Genomic DNA, 21,934 nt, shown 5'->3' with positions numbered 1-21,934 from the left:
AAAATCGTATCATTGTGCTATATACAAAAGAGAGATTCCGTTCAGCCATTTATGCAATGTTGGTTCACGTTTCAACAATGTTTCTGTGATATGGCAAGTCAATATCCATGATGAACGGCGTTATCACGGCTGCTCTGCTTCGTCGCAGGGGTTATGTATGAAGCACTCAAAGATGAGTTAACATAAATTGCAGCCGCCGTTTGTGGCCTGTGTTGACACGTCGTACAATTCATGGTGTCGATAGAATGCCTTTTTAGGAGACTTGTGATCTTGGAAGTCATCCTGGGCAAGCTCAGCCAAGGCCTCGGTCGTGAGACTTGCGTAAGGAGCGCGCTGGTGATCCATAATGTGATGTGAGGGTTTCAGAAGTGTGCAGCAAATACGTCGTTGGCGCAACAATCTTACCTCGCACTACGTGGTGATTGAGCCAGCTCACGAATCAGATGTGCCCTTGCGAAACCTGCGACTGACTGGCCCATATCATATTGGAATATCGTGATGTTTCTGCTGGGCACCGTTTCGCACTGTCCGTCATACTCCGTGGAGAGTTACAGTAAGTCGTTCATATCCTCAGTATAACGGATGTCATTTCAGATTGAGAAGTCATATTTAGGTAATGCATGTAATATGTGCTCGCTTTGAGGAATAATCCAACTATTTACCCCCAGCCGCCTTTGCGTATTGCTCACCAAACGCACCATACCATCTGTTAATGACCTCTCCAGCCATTCCCGGCCCGATGGTCTCGACACCGTCCTCCAATTTACTAGCAACTTCCTCCATAAACTCATCCACGCTGAGGGCATCCGGATTATTCTCCTTCTTGTTGTCGTCTGGATCCGATCGCTCTCGGTGCAGGTCAGTTGCTACTGTCGGTGGCGCAATTTCTACAACTCTGACTTTGGAACCGCCATTCTTGAGCTGTGTGCGAAGATTCATGCTCCAAAAATGCAGCCAAGCTTTGGTGCCGTTGTAGACGGGGTTGATGATGGAGAATGGTATGAAGCCGAGGACACTCGAAACGTTGATGATTAGGCCGGACTCTTTTGTCTGTAGGTGTGGTAGCAGTCCTAGGGCCAGATGCATTGGGCCACGGATATTGATGTCGATCTCTTGGTCCGCCTTCGAGAGGAAATCATCGTCCTTCAGGATCTCAAGAGGGCGTTGCACCCCGGCGTTGTTGACGAGGCAGTCTAGGTCAGGGTGATCCTTGGTGACACGTTTAACAAAGTCGGGGATCTGTTCAACCTTGCCCGTATCGAGCACGTAGTAATCGACAGCCCCGATCTCTTTTGCTGTTTCTTGGAGTTTCGATTCTGTGCGTCCGGCGATGATGACCTTTTTGCCTTTAGAAATGAAGTGTTGGGCCATCACCTTGCCGATACCACCACCGCCACCGGTGATGATAGCACATTGGAATCCTAGGTTGTCTGATGAGGGAGCCATGTTTTCGTATCGTCAAATTGAAACGATAAGTTGACGTTGGTGCAGTAGTCCAGATCTTTTCAGAGTATTTAAGAGGGTCGTCGGCTACATGCAATATAGCCGAGATGATGATGAATGGAGCATGTATGGATCCAAGAGCCAGGAGAGCATGATAGCAAGTCCATTAACACTAGTGTGGTGTCAAACTCAAGGTGCTAGTGATGATGCTCAGCTTTTGTCACCTTTTAGAACTTAGCTGTTAGGCGATGACGCCGGCTTTGGCCCAACGACGTCATCATCTCTCATGGAATGTACTCTCGGCCATGATTGTGGCGCTTTACCGTAAATCACTTAGCCTATCATGGAAATTCATCTCTGGGTAAGGTGACTGAATTAGCGCAGGCCTGGAATATTCTCTTTGGCAGACTTTATCCAGTGACCTTGGCGAATCTAGAATCAGTTGGCTTTGGGGGTGGTCCCAACCTCAACCAAGAACATATCCTTGCAAGGCATAAGCGTTTGTTCCTGGCAAGAACGAATAGTAGGTTGACAGGGGCCTTTCAAAGAGGCTTCAATATTGGAAGTTGCCCTCCTATGCAAATATGACTAGTGCATCTAGCTGGCATGCCGTATTTGCACTATTCCATTGTTAAAAAGCGGGTATTCTGTGAACTCTCTCAACTTGCATTGAATCCATGCAGAGAAACTTTCTTCAAGGAACGGCCCTAGTAGCCGACATCTGTTGGGCTTCCCATTCTAGATCAATCTGACATCGCATTGCTTCTTCTTTGGCGATAAAAGAACGTAATCCTTCAATTCCATACTGTCGGCTGGCATGTTTGGGTCTAGTCTTGCCCCGCGACAGCTTTTGAAGAATACGGCAGTGGCAAGCCGGAGCTCCATCATTGCCAGGTATTGACCAATGCAGACTCTGGCTCCAGCTCCCAATGGGATGTATGCTTGCCTTTGTTGGAGGGAGACTTTGGTCGGGTCAAGGTACCTATTGACATCGAATCTAGAAAGTTTCGAGTTAGCCAGGGCCTTTTCAGATGAATCATCTAGGTAAACGTACTGATGAGGATCCGGAAATACTTCCGGGTCGCGCTGTAAACTGTACGCCGGGCTGTAAACAACAGTACCTGCGGGCACAAAGTGAGATGACAGCGTAGTCCCTCCTTCTGGAACAAGCCGAGGTAGAGATGAGAGGACGGCGGGATATAAGCGCAAGGTCTCTTCTATGACAGCACTTAGGATGGGGCACGTCTCAAGCCGTTTATCGTCAAAGTCATCGCCGAGCAGCGCAATCTCATCCTCGAGCTGTTCCTGTAAGACTGGCTGTTTCATCACTGACCAGATGAGGTACGTCAAAACGGCAGCAGTTGTGTCTGTTCCTGCAACCATCATACCTGCACCCTCCATGCTGACGGCCTCCTTTGTCAACCAAGGCCGACCTTCACCCTCACATTCTGCAATCATCTCAGCGAAGATACTTTGGTTTGATGAGGGTCCTCGCTGTTTCACACTCTCCACTCCGTTTGCACCACCAACCCTGACTTGCTCAAGCTGCCTAGAGAACGTTTGGAGTAGTGACCGAGGTATGAGTTGAGACAGAGTGGCGAGGAAGGGGATCTCGCACTGAATGACGTCTGCTATCAGAGCATTCTCAATCGCTCGCATGTACATTGTACTCTACAACATCATATACGTGGTTAGTTTGTCAGTCTCAAGCCCGAATGGGGAGTAAATGTTCTTTCATACCTCTCCAGATTCTAGGACCCCCAATGATTGCCCAAATGAAAGCTGGCTGATGATATCAGCAGCCATATACGTCCACCACTTATGAGAGTTTGAGGAGCCAGCTGAAGCCTCGGTCTTGATCTTTCTCACTGCGATTTCAACCTTACTCCTAATTGTCGGCTCCCAATTTTGTCGCAGGGATGTGAGAGTGAAAGATCCTTGCAAAAGTTTTCGCCGCTGCTTTGCCTCTTCGCTGTTGAGAATCATTGACAGAGATAGAGCTGGAAGCTTCTTCGCGTAGTCGCCAATCCATTGCGCCTTTTCGAAACCGCCGCCAACTTTGTAGACCTGGGAAACTGACTGGATATCGATGCATGATACTTCATTTGGTGCGATTCTAACGATGCTTCCGTACCTTTCGTGGAGCTGGTGTACGTATGTCATGCGGGTTCCGCCCAACCGGCTTAGTTTCAACCTCAATCTCGAGCATCTTGTGTGCCAGGGCCCAGGAATGTGTTTGAGGGGGGAGTTGAGGTACTGCAATAAAAGCTGCTTCAGTCAGTTGGGGATACTTAGCGTTTGCCAGAGATTGTGAAGTTTACGTTGCATATTGTGAGAACCCCTACAGCTCCGACTAATGCCATAGCCATGGCCTTCCGATCGAAGTCATCTTGGGGGTGCAAAGGTGTGGACCTCATGGTGACTGTCCAAGAAGTAAGCCCTTGAAATCTCGATTTCTAACTATTGACAAACAAGTGAGGGGACAACGACAACGAGGATGAGCGAACTCCGCGGCCTTTTCTCAGTAGAACGCCGGAGGGATCGGATTAAACGTCAGCGACAGTTCCAACACAGACACTTCTTCAGCATTACTGTGCCGCTTGATCGCCTGTACGATGGGTGTTTCGCTGACGAATAGGAACATAACGTTTCCGCCTTCCAACAACCAACATCACCTTGAGGCCATTTGACTGGCCTCGGCAATGATTAGGACCATGTAAAAGCATGCAGGCCAAGATGCTTTCGTGCAACGCGCCCTTTTGGACCTGGTAACATTGGTTGGATCGCTGGAATGCTACTCCGTATCTTCGCCTACAAACATGTAGCAAACAAGGTGGGCCTGCTTGGTCTAGCTTGCGGCACAGAACAAGTCTGTCCCAGCCCCGTGTCTGCAATTCTTTCCTCGGGAATGACTTCCAGGAACGGGTAAGCTGAAGTTAGAACAAAATACGAAAGGAGGTGGAAAGAAAAACGGCGAGGCACTGGCTGAACTGACGCGCCATGAGAGGTTCAGAGCACTTTCAAGTTACCCTTGGCAGCTGGACTTGGCAAAGCTGGGCGCCAACAGGGACGGCCTTCTCGAAATCACCAACGGCTTTCTAGCTCCGAACAGTTCTCAAACTTATTTAACACTTATCTCTCTTGAATCAACTTCATCCTATATTCTCGGTCAGAGACAACCTGTCTCCCTTATGCGAGGAGCAGACGATGCTTGGCTGGTTTTGGTTGAATCTGAGTGGATAAGAGTCTTCCCACCCCACAGAGACTGGACCTTGCCCACAACAACGCAGACCCGCAGGGAACTTGAGCCCTAATTTGAACGATCCCTGCAACAAACACATGGTCTGGTGGTGTAGTTGGTTATCACGTCAGTCTAACATCGTGAACGCCCTTTGCGCTTCACGTGGCACACTGAAGGTCTCCGGTTCAAGTCCGGGCTAGATCATAGGATGGGCGATTGGTTTAGTGGTATAATGACCGCTTAGCATGCGGTAGGTCCTGGGTTCGATTCCCAGATCGTCCATGTTTTTGTCCTCAGCGGCAACGCTACCTGTTTTGCTCGTCAGCCCGTCTCAGTTTTGACTCGTCTGGGCAGTTTTGAGTTGATCTTCGAGCTGTAGGGAGTAACAACCCCGTCTCTAAAGTGGGTTTGAAGTAGGAGTTAGTGCTTACTGAAGCTTACGGGTTGTAGTAGTCTTTTGCGGCTCCCCGGACTGCAAGTCGTCACTCTGTGCTGGTAGTTCTGGTGGTCGGATTCGATATACGTTCGATCTTGAGAGATACCAAAGACGAACGCTAATGGGTTTTGGCATGATAAAACATTACATTGGTCATCTAGTTCTGTTATGCCTTCGTGGCTGCATCTATCTCTTGTTCCTAGATTTACTGGATCTCAGTAGGAGTAACAATAACCCAGTTCTTGTCCGCGGTGACAGGAAGGTTGTTCGCCTTCTGGGCAGCAGTGTTGTTCACAATCATCTCGTTCATGGTCGCCATGGCGCTGTCCTTGCGGTTGATCCAGAGGTGAATACCGCCCCTAGCAACATTGACGCCATGGAAGATCATGGGGCCGTCGCTGGCGGGGGTGTCGCCGCCAGCCAGGATAGGTCCCTGCCACTCGTTGATGTAAGTGAGGATAGCCGCCCACTTGCCTTGCATCCAGGTAGCAGGAGTATAGAGGTAGGGAGTGATCACAAGGTCCAGGTTGGCCTCCTCGTTGTAGGTGCCGTCCTCGATCTGCTTACGGCTGGTGGTGAGGTCGCCGGAGGTCAGGTTTTTCATGAGCATGGTGACACCGATGACGTTCTCGGGCTTGACGTTGTAGCCGTACTTGGGGTCGGCAGCGACCATACGGACCAGCTCTTCAGCAGCGGCGGTGATAACGTAGACGTCGATGCCGTTGGCCATCAACTTGTTGTAGAGCTCAACCTGGCCGGTAAAGATCTTGGGAGGGCTGACCTCGGTGGGGGTGATAACGTCGTCCTCGTAGTAAGTGGTAGGAATGGTACGGTTCAGAGCCATGAGATCGTCCACGTGCTCCTTGAGCTCCCTCAAGGGAATACCGCTCCAGATCTGAGCAGCCCACGGGTAGCAAATAATGTCGTCAATGTCGCACAGACGGAGGTAGTAGCTGTACAACGTCTCGGTGTGGTTTGCCGTGTCCTTGAACGGAATGAGCTTCAGGGTGGGGTCCATGGTGTCACGGGTGAGGACACCGATGCTCTCGAGATACGGAAGTAGTGACTCTTCGAGATCGAAGCGGTAGCTGGTGTTGTCCATATCAAAGACGGCGTATTGGCTTTGGTTGGCGTTGGCCGCGATCATCGTGTTGAGAGCCTTGGCCGCCTCGGCCGGCCAGTGCTTTAACTCGGGGCCGGCAGTGTGGTTGGAGGCGTAAACCGACGGAGCGGCATTCGCGACGCCACGGGCGATGGCCAGCCCGAGCGAGGCAACGATAGGGTTGATAGAGGTCTTCATGTTGACGATACTGGTGATGGAGCTAGTAACTGAATAGAGCTGCAGCTAGCCAGAAAAGACCAAAGCGAGGGTATGATTGCCGGCAATGAAGAACGGGCCGAGAGCTGGGGGAACGGAGGAAGCCAGTCATTTCCCACGGCGGCCGGGCCGCTGCCGCGTTATAAACAAGTTGGCGGCGATTGGGGAGAGGCTTCGCTCTGCCAACTTCTCGCTTTACCTCATTTTAGCTAACCATGGTTCTTCCTACTCGCTTACTGGTGCTGAGAACCTCAGTCTGGCAGATACTGGGCTTTGCCAAGGTGAGAGAGGTTTACGCGGGTGTTGGCGGCGGCGTCCGCGACGTCGTGCAACATCCACTTTGTGGGGTCAACTAATCTCTCTAGCTGGTTGGGGTAACATTCGTGACGATGAGCGGGATTATTGAAATGAGCTAACTGATAAACTTTTCATCAACCGGTGGGGGTTTTCCGGACAAGCCTGATAACAACGCGGTGCGTGCGAAGACATCACGACGTTGGTATCTTTTCCGGGCGTCGCGTCAAGCTGAAAGAATTACTCAGCCCTACAGCATGGCGTGGAGGGCGTGGAGATCTCCAGACTTTCACTGAGCCGCCAAGCCGCAATGCTGCTCACGTCACAGGGGTTCAGCACGAATGGACCATATCAGATGAACCACGTTGTCGGGTAACATTGCCGTTGCCGGCTGTTCGGACTTTCGGGTGGATAAGGTGAATATCCAGGACCATGATATGTCCCATGTGCTGTTATCTAGCCGCGCAACTGGCCTGAACTGATTCAATGCGTGGTTTCCGGGTTTGCTGGCAGGCACCCGGAGCTGCCGTCGCGCCTCGATGTTGCTATCTCTTTAGCTCTTGGAGTTCTGCACCTACTTGAGTCAACCCCTTGCTGCGGCGTTGGACTCCCAACTGGACGCGGATGCCATCCATATATGCACTCCATAAGAAGTTGCACCAACAGCTTGGTTCTCGTGTTAATTGGCCATGCTAATCAGCCATGCCAATGGAGGTGCCGGCGTATGCGGCTTGGAGGCAAGGGGTGTTCGCGGGGACAAGACCGACAGTCCGACACTGAGCGAAACCTGCTTGTGAGCAGCATTTGCAACCGAGACGGGCTGCAAGAGAGACAGTCACCCGGATGGAAATGCAGACATATCGACGTTCAAGATCTCACGCTCCAGATGGCAACGAGAACTTCGATTCCCCAGAGTCGTGCAGATAGATGGTCGTACAGATGGTCGTGCAGCAGAGTGGGGAGGTTCCCCGCCGACCAGTGGCCGGCGGCTGTGTCTGGTCGTACAGTTTCATAGGAGATGAGGATCATTGACCTACGACGCCAAACTTGTAACAGCCTGGAGAACGGCGGCATATATAGGCTCAAGAACGTGAGGACAATGTTTTCGCAATAAATTAGACTTCCAGCGAGCCAAGTCGGAAGAATCACAGCTGTCAAGATCTCGACTTCGGGCATCGGGCGATCGTCCGGACGACAAATCCTCCGCTTAGAGACTGCACCACCACCCGATTACCGCTCCAACCAGACTTTGGTTCCCCGACGCTTCGACCGAACGCCTCAATCTTGGATCTTGCCGCAAGTCCGCTGCGAAGAATACAACGTCTTGTCCCGAGCGACAGGCCGAAGATACCGTGCTTCCTTCATTCGGCGCCAACACAAGGTTTCCGCTTACTTTCATGCTGTTCCAACTCGAACTTACGCCCTTATAAGACTCTAACCCCGAGTATCCCAGGATCATCTAGTTCGTAAGTGAATGTTCCAATGCCTTGGTCTCTATTATAGCAGAATATTTCGAATCATCTCTGTCAACATGGCGCATCTCAGTGGACATACCTCCATCCCGGTGGATGATGTCTCATCCCCGAAGGACGTGATCTATGCCGAGTCTGACAGCACCACCGAGCTCAATGCTGATAGCGACACTAGCATCTCAGAACCAGGAGGCCGGTCTGTCACTACCTTGAGACGGAAAATGGCGCAAGCAAAGCCCATTAGAGAACAAGTCGGCGGCTTGTTCGAGGAGAACGTCACTGCCAAAATCTTCAGAACAGCCGCAGATGCGCTTGTTAACAATGTAAGTGGAGATGCTCTCACCCTGAGATGTCAGTTTCTCAAGACGCACAGGATCCTCCTTTGGCATACCCAGAGTACGTTCTCCAGACGGGCCCGGAAGCCGGCAAGTACATCTTGCGAGAGGCCGACTTCTGGACGTGTGGTTTCTTCCCAGGCAACATCTACTCCCTCATTGAGAGACTAGTCCAGTTCCCTCACACCATGCCCGGTGGGCAAGACAAGGCGGCTTTGCTGTCAAAGCTATGGTCGCTCGGCGCCTCATGGTCAGAACCCCTCCACACCACAGCCAAGCGTACGGATACCCACGACATGTCATTCATGATCCAGCCGTCAATGAGAGTGAGGTGGGAGGTTGCCCAAGACAAGCAAGCTTTGGACTCCATCGTGACCGCGGCGAAGGCTCTCTATACGCGGTACAACTCCACTGTCGGAGCGATCCGGTCGTGGGACGCGCTGACCCAGCACGGAGTTACCATTACGAGTTTGACGGACGACTTCCTCGTCATTATCGACTCCATGTGTAACCTGGACCTGCTTTACTACGCTGCATCGCATACCGGCGAGCAAGAATTATGGGACGCCGCAACACGACACGCCAAGACGTTGATCAAGTCGAATCTCCGTGTTGAGAAGGACTCGAGAGGTATCATCAAAGAGAAGATGTACAGCAATGTTCACGTCGTCAACTTTAACCCCAAGGACGGTGAGATCAAGGAGCGAAGAACAGGTCAGGGATACGCCGCCGAGTCAACGTGGGCGAGAGGCCAAGCCTGGGGTATTCTTGGCTACGCTCAGACGTTCCTGTGGACCGGCGATGAGGAGTTCTTGGAGGTGTCCCGTGGCCTCGCAGAATACTTCTACATGCGGCTGGAGACGTCACCAAAGTCCGTCGAGTTCCCCGTAGAGGGCGAGAACAGAACCAAGGGCCGATACGTCCCACTCTGGGACTTTGACGCGCCGATTGAGAACGAGGAGTTCCCTCTGAGAGACTCATCCGCAGGTATCATTGCCGCCAACGGCATGCTGGTTCTGTCCCAGGCTTTGGCTGGACGGGGTCTGGCGGAGGAGAGCGCGAGGTACCGCGATATGGCCATTACCATCGTGAAGGATACCCTTGACTTCTCGCTGGCTACGGAGAAGGCCAAGTTCGTCTTCAGTAGTGGCGAGATCTCGACCGCAGATGTTGAAGAGGGCAAGACCTTTGATGCCATCTTGAAGAACGCTACGGCAAACCACAACACGCGGGATCACAAGAGATACTGGGACCATGGCTTGGTTTATGGCGACTACTACTTGATTGAGTTCGGCAACAGACTCCTGAAGATGGGACTGGTGTAATTCATAGTGCTTTGTGTATGTACGGGCTAAGGTAAATGAGGGTATCACGAATAGAATATGAAACCGTTTCTCGCATAAGAACTCCTTCAGCCCTTCTTTTCATTCCAGCTGTGTGTTATCAACAGGCCCCCAGCCGTTGACTGGCATAGATGCATTACCATTGTTCGCGGTTTGCGCTGTGAACATCATGTCGTCAAAACTGATGATCCTGTCCATTTCCATGAATCTCTGATCCATCAACATGTGAGAGATAGCAGAAAGCTCGTCAGGCGCATCCGAATCTCTCGGGGTGAACCCAGTCATCGGCATGGGGGATCCCATGGGACCCATCATCGAGCCCTGCCTCATCTGGCCCTGCGGCTGCTGATTTGAGAAAATGGGCGGCGGTCGAGGTTGCGACAGTCCTGTCGTCTGGTTCGGTGCCAAAGGACTTGAGACGGGCGGCGCCATCCTATTGGAGCTCTGCGCAAACAAGGCGTTACCCTGCTGGTGGCTGAAAGCTGGCGTTTGAGCAGCAGGACTGCACCCCTGACCGGTAACACCGCTAGAGTATCCCAAGACATCGACGGTGAACTGGGGATCCGCTTGGCACTTGCGATGGAGGTCGCGGAGCTGTGCAGCGTATTTACCAGCGAGACATTGGGCGTGCTTTTCTTTGAGGATAGGTCCGACCCAGCGCTTGGCCATCTCTTCCATGCTTTCAACCAGGGTCCAGAATTCGGGAGCAAGCTCTGCGTCGTAGTACCGCCAATGGACTGGGGAATGTTAGGAGGTGGTCATGTTTGATGCAGGTCCACATTCACTTACCGAGGAGTACTCTGGCGCTGATGAAGACGCAAAAGGCGAATTGGCTGGTAGCCGGGCTGTTTTCGGGAGTGTACTTCAAGTACTTCTCCGTGATGGTTGTCGTCTCGACTGCGGCTTCCTGGCACGTTTCGGCGCTACAGAAACTAGGGAGCTTCACTATGTTAGACCAACGAGGCTCTGGATAAGCTATGCGTTGGTGGAGAAGAATCATTGAGGTGTTGTGAGTGATATGTGCGAGCGTGAGGTTGGGATCCATGTTGATGAGAGCGGGTTGGCGAGAGATGTTGGAGTCCTTCCATTTCTGAGGCAGGAACATCTTCCAGCTAAAGTCTTGTCAGCATGGAGAGTCCCGGAAGGCGCGGCTTTGAACGTACTGCACTAGACGCAAATCCAACTCCTTGAATCGAGTAAGCCAGCTGCTGACTTCCTGTCTATCCAGGAAGTTGATCTTCTGTTGAAGAAAGTATGTCGTGACTCTGCTAAGAGACTCGGTCGCTTCTATACAGTACGCAAACGCCCCGACTGTTGTCATGTCGACCGTGTTGGGACCTTTACGAGGATGGGCAGTGATAGGAGTTTGTGGTGGCGCATCCGCCGTCTGCTCCGGACTGGGGTAATGTGCCGGTAGGAAGGCGATGGAGTTGCCCATCTTGGCGGCTGATCGATCCCAAATACCAAAGAAGGGAGTGATAACCGACTCTTCCTTATGCCAAAGGCCACCGTCGGCCGGAAGCCTACGGTAAACGTCGTCGGATGTCAGACTTGTGTTCCATCTGTCAAAGTCAGTCTAGCTATCCTGCCTTTACGTGCAATTATGTAAGGCCTTACCCAGTTGTCACGGAGCAGAACCTAAAAGGCCACAATTAGTATTGCAGCAACGCAAGTTCTCGTCGAAGGGCTCACCTATCAAGGTTGAAGATATTCCAAAACACTCGCCGCCGTTCTTCTTCTTCGGTCCAATTCTGGGGCGGCGGTATTGATGGTAACGGCTTCAGAAGAGGTTCTTTGTCTTGGTGATCGGCTTCGATACTCATTTGAAGGTATTCGACAGTCCTTGTGAGAGAGCCGACAATTGACCATGCTTTTGACGCATCTCCATTTCCGATCTTGACAATGTTAGCAATGCAGATCGGCAACACCTCGATGCGGGAGTTTTTAGTTGTACTTACATCATTGAAGGCTAGGATGACTAGCGCTTGCAGGTTCTCGACCGAAAGGTGATCCAAGGCATTAAGTATGACAATGTTCCTTGACCGTGATGTCCGGCGCTCAACTTCGAGAGCCGAGAGTCTGATCTCCGAGTTGTCGACGAATCGAAGAGCTGCAACTACCATGGCATGGAGGACAACCACCAAGCGGGGCAGCTGTTCCGGGTCGTGCACCCGCCTACGAAATTGTGTCTCGTGAAGGATTGGAATCCAGGGCTGAATGATGTTGAAGTGGATATTGATGATGTCTTCCAATAATTCAGGCGGCGGCAGGCTTGTTGTGATGTTCTCCAAGTCTTCCAAGGGAAAGGCCAGATCGATGTTGGGATTGCCGCAGCTATCGACCCTCCGACGCTTTCTTGGTTGATTGTGAGGATGTGAGACAATCTCGACTCCGTCGATGGTGTTCCGCCTAGAAGAGCTGGACGTTGTTGGGGAGAACACTGCATGCTCAGCTGCCCCTTCAGGTGTACCGGCTTGAGAGCCAGCTTTGGTCTTCGAGTTCAGCTTGTGTAGCTCACGCGCCAGTAAGGACAGAATTCCGACCACGTTCTGGGACTCGGCCGGCGCGCTGTGCGACTCTGTGTTGCCGTTGCCATTTGAGGTCGGATAGGATCCTTCGCTAGACTTTTGCAATAGAGCATTCTCCAAAACCTCTTCATGACAGTTATTGCCTGACTCAAATAGCAGGGTTCCCGATTTGGGTGAGACTTACCCACTCGGCGATTCAGACTCTCAACCGCTCCGGGCTTGATACCCGGCTTGTTCTTCTTCAAATCGTACACGCATGGCGAGTCTATCAAATCAGTATGCCTATCTGCATCCATTCTCGACGGGAGTGTGGCACCCAGCAAACTTACCCAACCGCTTGCAGTGGGAACATATGGGCTGGTCGCGAGAACACCGCAGCTTGCGGCGCCGACAGCCCTGACACGACGGGATATCGCCGTCAGAGCCATCAGGGGGCTGCGACCCCGAAGCCGGCGCCGGTGTGGTCAGATCCATACCGGTTCGAGAGATCGGCGCTCAGCAGCGGGCTCACGGCAGCGGTGGTGGCGGCGTCCCGGAGAGAGCCCGGTCCGATCGGCGGGGGACCGAGAGTCAAAGATACGATGAACACCGCAGACAAGGGCGTTTGTGCGAGCGGCGCGGGCGTTTCTGTGTGTGGCTCCTCACAATGTCGGTTACGTGGCAATCGTCGGCCATGGAATCGTGCGACGCGACGATGCAAGAGGGGATCAAAAGAGGATTCCTGTGTTTATGAGGTGGGAAAGTTGGGGGTGGCTGTGGAGAGGGGAACCGTCCGGGGTGCTCTCGGTTCGATTTGACCGAGGGATTTGGGGCAACGGCATCGATTCTCTACACTAAGCTCTTCTGATTCTTGAATTCAATCCTCCCCTGACCATAATAATCTACCTTCCCATTAGCGGACGAGCAGAGAGGAGGCGGAAAGTTTCCCCCGCACTCTGGGGATATCGAGACAGGGGTGAGCAAGTGAGGAACACGGAGTGGGCGGTTTGGTGGAACGAGGTTGGTGCGGAGAAACTGGAGAGCGTGTCATTAGCGCTTGCGGGCTCCTTTTAGCCGATGCCCGGCACCATACGAAGGCTAGTCGGCGGTCACTGGTCTAATACATAAGCAGTTAAGTCAGTACATGAAGAACATTGGGCAAGGATGATTTCGGCTTGACTTCGATCTCGTTACAGCTAAGTAAAGCGAGGTTTGGTTGATGAAGAAAAGCGAGAGTTGAGAGGCATTCGAAATTCGTCGGGGCTTAGTTGTGTTCCGCATTTCTTCGGCTCACGCCACAATAGGTCAAACTTTGCTGGCTGACTTGTTTACTAATGTGGTCTGGGAGATGGCGTATGACTTCAATTAGGTACAAGTAATCTTACGTCGTCCTGATTCTGTGCCTTTCAGATACTCAATCTTTCATATCAGCCAATGCTCAAATATCACCTACAGTATGCTACTCATCTTGGTCCACGAACCACGCTAATTCCGTACCGACGATGAAGTGACTATGATGATTGCTTGTCACCAGTTGACGAACTCGATTCGTCGCGCTTGTGTCTGCCCGACTACGAGCTTCTCATCCATACATAAGGCTCAATTTGAACAACCTGTCGAGCGACAGACCAGTGAACTCATCGTGCGGATGATCTTTCTCTCCTGAGCAACCTTGAACGCCTGTGTCCAGCTCTTCTTCTCATGTACCCGAACCCATGTTGAATGTTCTCACCCTCAACAGTTTGCATATGCATGTGGGATAGTAAATGCAATTTCAGGGCCAATGATTGAATAAACCTGGCAAAGTACCTTATGCCCCTCGAGTGCCAGGGTTTCGGGTACCTGCAGGATGTTACATGAACCAACCTCCGAAGAGCTGCAAGAGATGTACATGTGCCGGTGGCTTCCGTCATGAGAGGGAGCTATCAATCTGACCAATGTGATTGTGGTCATTTAGTATAGTCCCCAGAGCGACAGACTATCAAGCCAGAATCCAATATCATCATTATGCTAAAGGCAGCGTGTTCTGTATCTGCCTGAACTCATCGCCTCGGTGGTTGACTGCGTTCCAACGAGCGACGAGGATAGAAGTTCCATGTCTCAAAGCACTCACCACTTTCAAGCGACCGCATCAACAGCACACTTTTCCAAGAAAAGAAAAAAAACATTGGGATAAAGAAAGAGTGCACTTGACTTCCCTTGTCGGTCTTGGACAAAGGCTCACCAATACCAACCGCGGGTTTAACTTTGGTTCTCTAAAGATGAAGGAAAATATGCAAAGCATTCCAGTAGCTCGCAGTAAAGGCAAAATAAAAGCCATCAGAGGCTACGTCGACTGGCTCATTGGTAATCAAATGTACGTAAGACACTATTCAAAGAATTGGAGTGTCGTGGTTACGACATCTTGACACAGCCTTCTCTGGCTGACGCATCAAACGCATGTCGGCAGGCTGTCCGACAAATACCCCGGCATCCGACGCATCTGGGGCAGCCGCAGTGGAACCAATAGTCTTCGAAATAATCGCAAGACAAAATAAGACCAGTTGATGGGTGTCGAGACATAATCCGAGCACTTCCATTCCGCACAAGCCATCTTGTGTGTTCGCGAACATCTCTCACAATGCCACCCCTGTCAGGATTCTCCAACAACCCCCTCCGAACCAGGGCGGACTTGGTCCAAGCTACCCTCGCGCTGCTCCGGCCCCTCTTGCCCCACTTCTCCCCGTCTAAGGGCCGGATCCGAATTCCGGTGAATTCGGCAACGCATTTTGATGAAACAGCTGCTCAACTTGAAGGTTTTGCTCGGCCCCTATGGGCTGTAGGCGCCTTGCTCCTTGGAGCTGATGCCACTTCAGATCCATCATCGTCCGCTGCAATCACCGAAGTAGTCCAGCCATGGATCGACGGCTTCGTCACAGGAACCGATCCCGAGCATCCGGAGTATTGGGGACCAATTCTTGGCCCCGATCAGCGTATGGTCGAGGCTGAAATTGTAGCATTTGCCCTCCTGTCCGCGCCGGATCTCATCTTCAAGCCGTTGAGTGACAAGTCGAAGGAAAACATTACCAATTGGCTCCGGTCTCTGAATGGAATGGACATGCCGAAGAATAATTGGCGTTGGTTCAGAGTATTTGGGAACCTAGCTCTGTTCAAAGTCTGTGGAGTGCCATATGAAAGTGTTCGCGACGAGGTAAACTCAGACTTGGCGCTGCTGGACACTTTCTACCGATTTGACGGTTGGTCGGCAGACGGTCCCTGGCAGACACCTGAGCAGGCCCAAGACGAGTTCGAGCAGTTTGAGAAGACTGGTAGACGCGACGAGATAGGAATCGGAAGACAAGCCGACTACTACTCTGGTAGCTTTGCGATTCAGTTCAGTCAGCTACTCTATTCTCGATTTGCTGCAGATATCGACCCCAAACGAGCCGAGAAGTACCGCCAGAGAGCAAGAGACTTCGGTGCCACTTTCTGGCGATACTTTGACTCTGAAGGTAAGCAGTTTATGAAGTTTTAGATCCTTCCATGCCATATTCTAAGATTTTCCAGGCTCCGCCATACCTTTCGGCCGGTCTTTGACTTATCGTTTCGCCTGTGGAGGATATTTCGCTGCTCTAGCTCTGGCACAAGTACCCAATATGCCAGAACCTCTTCACACACCCGGGGCTATCAAAGGCTTCCTGCTGAGACATCTCAGATGGTGGGCAAACAACTCAGATGGTGTCTTCTATCCCGATGGTACCATGAACATTGGTTGGTTATATCCGTAAGCGCACCTACACCCCGGCCCATCCACAGCAACGTCAAAAGGATCCTTGCTCACTCTCAGTATAGGAACATGTACCTGTGCGAAGACTACAACTCCCCTCAATCTCCGTACTGGTGTTTGAAGACCCTCATTGCAGTCGGTATTGCGGAGAACGACGACTTCTGGACTGCAGAAGAAGAGCCATATCCCTCGCTTTCTTCAGCAGACTCAGTTGCGCTCGTCCCAGCGCCTCAGCAGATTGTGTGCAATCACCCTGGAAGCAACCATCACTTTCTCCTTTCGCCAGGTCAATTCGTAGCTTGGCCTATGAAGGCTAACCAGGCCAAGTACTGCAAGTTCGCGTACTCCTCGGCCTTCACATTCTCCGTACCGACGGGGCCGTTAATCCAGCAGATTACTCCCGACAACGCCCTTGCCTTGAGTCGCGATGGCGGCGAGACGTGGGCGGTAAAGTGGAAATCTGAGCCAGTGCGCTTCTCAACTGCGTTTGTCAGGACAACTTCGGGTACTCAGGAGGTACAGGCTGCAAGCGCCAAGTGGTATCCATGGGGCGACCGAGCCGTGAGTGTAGACACCACGCTGATCCCACCGTCTAACCGATGGCCGGACTGGCACGTTCGGGTTCACAAAGTCAAGGTGCACGAAAAGCTCAAGACTTTACACACAATCGAGGGCGGCTTTGCTATCTCTGGCCGCAAAAAGGGTGGCCAGACTGACGGGTTGCCTCTGCCTGTCATCTCCGAAGTTCCGAAAGACTCCAGCTTGGGGTCTGCCGAAGGGATTTTACAGAAAGAGCTCGCTACTTTGATCTTATCTTCGGCAGGCGCCAGCGGCGTGGTTTCAAAATCACCGAGCAGTCGGCAGACAATATCAGAAAGCTTCCCACTGAAGCCCGATTCGAACACAAACTTAGCCTGCCCTAGGACCTTAATACCGGTCGTTTCTCATGCCACAGTCGGTGACCTGGAAGCCGGATTTGAGATGGTTCTGATCGAGTCCATCTTTGCGTTGTCTACCTCGGCAAATAAGGGCTGGTACAGTGCTGGCAAGCCATTGGCAGAACGCTGGTTGGATACTCCGCGAGTGCAGTTAGAATCTGAGTACTCAAAGGCAGTAGACGGCGATGTTATTTTAGTTGTTGCTTCCACTCAAGATTAAGTATCAATTGATGATCGGATTCATTCATAAAGTACTCTGCAATCTACAAGAAATCCCTGATACACAATTTCCGTGACTTGTATCTCACAAGTGCGAAAGAAGGGCCTATATGACAGGAACATCATTTCGAATTTACGTTGATTTTGAGGCGATCTACGTTGATAAAATTTGATAGTTCCGTGTCATCTTCGTGATGGAGATGATGCTTCATTCCCGCAACAGCACACAATTATATTATGAGTAGGATACATATTTCTTTCACCACTTTTGTAACTGTAGCACCACAACTACATTGTTAGAATCAATGTACTAGCATCGATTATCTGGGTTCTAGACGTATGATACACCGCGCTGATGTTTGGTGGTTTACGTGAAAACATAGCTCAAGCACGCCCAGGCCATGCTTGGTCAAGAAACCTTCGTATCGACGGTAGCCTATGATATGTTGCGGAACCTTTATGAGACTGTTGATATCTTCAATTCTTTATGAGTTGATTTGAGTACCTTGAAAGACCATGAGGGTATCTGCTCCAGTCTGAGGTCACAGCCATTGAGGTTCATGACTGCCGGAGATAGGTTTCGGCATGTTTGAAGATTCAGCATATCGGAGAAAACATATGCCATCAGGATGTATAGAATTCCACACTGCTTATAGGTAAATGGTATCTTCTCCAGAATCCAACAGAATTCATTAGCTTGTATGACACCAAGACATAACACAGTTGTCCATCATGTCTTCATACCCAGGGACCGCAAGCGGCGCCCGCCCGTGGACCGTACCGCATCGGCCCAGGTCTTTCACACAAGTCAGTCATAGGCTTTCTATGAACGAAAGTGTAGTTCAAGAACGTCTCATCGAAGAACAACTTTCACCCGACACGTCGTCAGGGTCGGAACCCGAAACCGACGTTGCCTCGCAAGAAACACCATCAACCCTCGAGATCAAACAACGCAGGGGTCTCCGAACACTACACATCAAGTACGAAGCACGGATCAACGAAATCAAAGTCTTGCACTTTCGACGTCGAAATGAAAGTCGACGGGCGTATGACAACAAAAGGACGATCGTCATTGACGATTATAACAAGGCTGGATGCTGGGCGCTCTTCCGATTTTCTCCCCGGCGTAAGCTCGACGCGATTGACCGTGACCAAGAGAATGCCGACAATTACTTTGCGAAGTGTGAGAGAATCGAGCGTGGGGCGGTCGAGAGAAGGTTTGAAGATCGTGAGGAGCTTTACATACACTGCTATAGGAGAATGTGGAAGAAGATCTATCCTTCGATATCATTCTGGTACGACAGACCAAACCCGGATGCGCGGGACATACCAGTCATGACGTATGATCAACCGATTGATTAGACAGCGTCACACGACTTACCTCGACAACAAGACCACAAGGGATGAGGGGCGTTATTGCAAGATAACCAGTATTAAGTAGACGACTGGCTGTTGTCTTTGCGCGTGCGGCTTCGTATCAAGAGCCTACGACCAATTAGGCTCCTGGTGTGATGGAGATCATGATAGATAGAGAGTAAACACTCGTCAATCAGCCGTCAATACATAGTAACGTGACCAACGCCCCATTTGATCCTACCATGCTGCCAATCGTGTTACTAAGAATGATCCAGAGATTCATAGAGTTTCTATTAAATCCAATTCAGTCAACTATTCATTCTTTTCTTATTGGAGCTCAGAATCCTGAATGTACATGTAATCTGTATGTACACACGCAGTATTCCGCAAAAGAAACCATTATCCTGGTTGTAATCTTTCGTGACCAACCCCGGATACAGCAGCTATAATCCTATTATTCAGAAAGCAGTCCAGAACATACATGTACAAATGCCGAAATCCGCTTCTTTGTCTTAGTGCTTTTCTAGATGTGACTTGCGGGCGAAAGGAAGTGCAAGCTCCATGGTATCATAGACTACCTAAACTGGCGTAGTCACAGGAACGACATGTCGTCATAGGGTCAGCAAGGCTATTTGATTGACCAACAACCCAAGCTTAACCTATCCAAAAACTTCCCCGCAAATTCCTGAATCTCTCCCAGTTTTGCGGCTGCATTTTTCAGAAAGAACGCCCCAAACATGAGTGGTAAGTCGGTCTCTACCTACAAGCGAGCTCCGAGCCCGACACAAAAGCACTTGGAGCGGAATGTAAAAGAGAGATAACATGATTGGGGAGGAAATTGAATGTTTTGAACCGACTCGAAGTTTTTTAATGGTAGAATATGCACTCTAATGACAGAAATACAGACCTACCCCTCGACATCCCTAGACCTGAGGACGACGGCTTGTGCGACCACCTTACAGGCTTCAACCTGCCAAGCGTTCCACTCCCCTCTGCGAAAGATGACTCTGCGAAGATCGACTTGGCAAACTTAAATGGATTGACTATTGTGTTTATCTATCCGCGTACTGCAGAACCAGGCGAAGATGTCCCTCCCGAGTGGAACAGTATCCCAGGTGCCAGAGGCTGCACGCCACAAGCCTGTTCGTACCGGGACAACTTTGAGGCGCTGAAAAGCCTTGGGGTGGCTCAAGTCTTTGGTGTGTCTACTCAGAATTCGGAAGCCCAGAAGGAGCTCCGTGGAAGGGTTCATTTGCCTTATGATCTTTTGAGCGACGCTGATCTGAGGTTCGCGACCGCGGCGAGACTTCCTATCTTTGAGTGGAAACAGCGAAAGCTGATCAAGAGGGTCACTCTTGCGATTCAGAACGGAAAAGTCATCAAATATTGGTATCCTGTGTTTCCCCCGGATCAAAACGTCATAGAAGTTATGAAGTGGTTGAAAGAGTAGGCAGGCAAGGCGGCCATCTCTTCAAGTTGAGGAGTCAGGATAACTCTTATGGCTTTTCTAGCTAATTCTTGTACTGTCTATGAAAGTGATAATTGAAAAAACAGCAAAACTATGAGTCAAATCACTGCTCCAGCGTCTGTCTTGAATCGAATGAAACCATTATGCTACCATATTTTTTGCCGTGCTGACAGCCTATTCTCTACGAGAATGAAGATGAACCTTCAATGGTGGCTTCTCCCAAATCCCAAACGACTTCTGTTCCATCCAACTCGAGCTTTTATCCGCAAGCTCAATGTCGAACTTCCACAGCACTGCGGCTAAAATGAGGCGCATCTCGTGATAGGCAAGACTAAGAGTGTCAGCGCTAGACCACCAATGTCTCCGAAGGATCGTGACAGGGTCAATCAAAAGCTTGGTAGATACTTACTTCTTGCCGATGCAATTTCTTGGCCCATATGAAAAGGGCTGAACAACCTCCTTGTTGTCGTTTGCATACTTCTCGGGCGGTTCAGCCAGCCATCGCTCAGGTACGAAATCATACGGATCAGCAAAATTGTAGGTTGAAGTGTAAGCTGCGTACTGCGCGACGCTTGCAGTCGTCTGTAGTCATATTAGCAATGCTGATTAATGGGGTTCAGAGAAGATGTTGTTTCTTACTCCCTCTGGGACAAATTGCCCGCAAACAGTCGACCCCCCTTGAGGAGCCACACGAGGAACCACACCCGGAGCCGGGGGATACATGCGAAGTCCCTCTTCTAAACATGCGTTGAGGTATGGAAGCCTTTGTAGGTTGATGATGTTCAGATCCTGAAGATGAAGCGACCGGATTTCATCAGACAGAATCTTCAACCTGTCAGGGTTTCGGCACAGAAGAAAAGTGAGCCCGCTCAACAACGTAGCTGTTGTCTCAGTCCCTGCAATCATGAATATTTGGGCGTTGGCGTACATCTCCCCCCGGGAGATGTTGTTGAGGTCAGCGTTTCGTTGAACGAGACTCCAGATATCCCCTCTGTCCTTGTCATATTGTAGACGGCGATCTACTCTGTCGTTCGAATACTTTGTATGTTTCTCCATCTCTGCCTTCAGGGAACTCGACAGTAGCGGAGCAAAGAGTTGTCCGAAGATTGGGTAGACTCGCAAGAAGGTTCCCATGACCATGTATTTGACACTCGAGAAGATGTTGCTTACCCATGGCACATAATCGCCATCTTGAAGCATACCTAATGGCTCTCCAAAGGTAAGATCGGCCATGATGTCGAAGGTAGTAAAGTTATACAACCTCACAATATCGACAATGGCCTCGTCGTGGTGTGGCTGCTCACCCTGCTGGCACGCCTTCTCTCCAAGCTTAGATACCAAGAGGTCTGTATAACCGCGGATGAGTGACTCTTGCTCTCTCAAAGCCTTTTCAGAGAAAGCATGAGAGAATATACGGCGTTGTCTTGTATGTGTTGCATCATCTGCGTGCAGGATATCAGAGTGTTCTTGATGACCCATGAGCGCCCTGTCTTTGGGGAACCCGCCACGGCCACCGACTCGGTGTCCTTGGATGTCTTTCCATGCTCTAGGGTCGATGTAGCTCAGTTGATTAGGTCCGATGCGTACTATTGGTCCGTATTCCTTGTGTAGGCGAACAACCATGCTATGCGAGCTTCCGAGACTGAAGTGCGCAAGTTGAGGAAGGCGCGAGGCCGCATATAGAATGGGCCCGGGGTACTTTCGAAGGGGGTGGAAGAAGAGTCGATAGATGATAATCCAGGCTCTCCACAAGACTAACTGCTCAAGGTTCAACCCGTCAGTGGCCAATGAATGTTCC

At 50.8% G+C, this 21,934-nt stretch overlaps 6 protein-coding genes and 2 non-coding genes across 8 annotated transcripts; 5 read left to right on the top strand and 3 right to left on the bottom strand.

Annotated features, from left to right (window-relative positions):
* Window positions 1-654: 654 nt before the first annotated feature.
* N0V96_000133 (uncharacterized protein) lies at window positions 655-1,446 on the bottom strand (the record flags this gene model as incomplete). Its single annotated transcript, XM_053191728.1, has 1 exon — window positions 655-1,446. One exon carries the CDS (start codon window positions 1,444-1,446, stop codon window positions 655-657), a length of 792 nt encoding a protein of 263 aa, XP_053050812.1.
* Window positions 1,447-4,784: 3,338 nt separating this feature from the next.
* Window positions 4,785-4,888, top strand: N0V96_000132. Its single transcript has one exon. It is a non-coding gene; the product is annotated as a tRNA-Val (tRNA).
* Window positions 4,889-4,894: 6 nt separating this feature from the next.
* Window positions 4,895-4,966, top strand: N0V96_000131. The gene has a single exon. It is a non-coding gene; the product is annotated as a tRNA-Ala (tRNA).
* A 359-nt stretch (window positions 4,967-5,325) lies between these two features.
* On the bottom strand, window positions 5,326-6,420 carry N0V96_000130 (uncharacterized protein; the record flags this gene model as incomplete). The annotated part of the gene is made up of 1 exon (XM_053191729.1): window positions 5,326-6,420. One exon carries the CDS (start codon window positions 6,418-6,420, stop codon window positions 5,326-5,328), a length of 1,095 nt encoding a protein of 364 aa, XP_053050813.1.
* Window positions 6,421-8,263: 1,843 nt separating this feature from the next.
* N0V96_000129 (uncharacterized protein) lies at window positions 8,264-9,864 on the top strand (the record flags this gene model as incomplete). The annotated part of the gene is made up of 2 exons (XM_053191730.2): window positions 8,264-8,527; window positions 8,578-9,864. 2 exons carry the CDS (start codon window positions 8,264-8,266, stop codon window positions 9,862-9,864), a joined length of 1,551 nt encoding a protein of 516 aa, XP_053050814.2.
* A 99-nt stretch (window positions 9,865-9,963) lies between these two features.
* Window positions 9,964-12,884, bottom strand: N0V96_000128 (uncharacterized protein; the record flags this gene model as incomplete). The annotated part of the gene is made up of 8 exons (XM_065755840.1): window positions 9,964-10,619; window positions 10,672-10,994; window positions 11,046-11,444; window positions 11,500-11,520; window positions 11,575-11,777; window positions 11,841-12,535; window positions 12,595-12,675; window positions 12,740-12,884. 8 exons carry the CDS (start codon window positions 12,882-12,884, stop codon window positions 9,964-9,966), a joined length of 2,523 nt encoding a protein of 840 aa, XP_065615080.1.
* A 2,125-nt stretch (window positions 12,885-15,009) lies between these two features.
* N0V96_000127 (uncharacterized protein) lies at window positions 15,010-17,078 on the top strand (the record flags this gene model as incomplete). Its single annotated transcript, XM_065755839.1, has 4 exons — window positions 15,010-15,880; window positions 15,936-16,152; window positions 16,221-16,922; window positions 16,979-17,078. 4 exons carry the CDS (start codon window positions 15,010-15,012, stop codon window positions 17,076-17,078), a joined length of 1,890 nt encoding a protein of 629 aa, XP_065615079.1.
* Window positions 17,079-19,405: 2,327 nt separating this feature from the next.
* On the top strand, window positions 19,406-20,118 carry N0V96_000126 (uncharacterized protein; the record flags this gene model as incomplete). Its single annotated transcript, XM_065755838.1, has 2 exons — window positions 19,406-19,412; window positions 19,574-20,118. 2 exons carry the CDS (start codon window positions 19,406-19,408, stop codon window positions 20,116-20,118), a joined length of 552 nt encoding a protein of 183 aa, XP_065615078.1.
* Window positions 20,119-21,934: the final 1,816 nt, after the last annotated feature.

Source organism: Colletotrichum fioriniae (genome assembly GCF_027942845.1).
Source record: "Colletotrichum fioriniae strain IMI 355084 chromosome Unknown scaffold_1, whole genome shotgun sequence".
Lineage (NCBI taxonomy): Eukaryota > Fungi > Ascomycota > Sordariomycetes > Glomerellales > Glomerellaceae > Colletotrichum > Colletotrichum fioriniae.
Note: the sequence above shows the minus strand (reverse complement) of the source record. Positions and strands in the feature narration are given on the sequence as shown.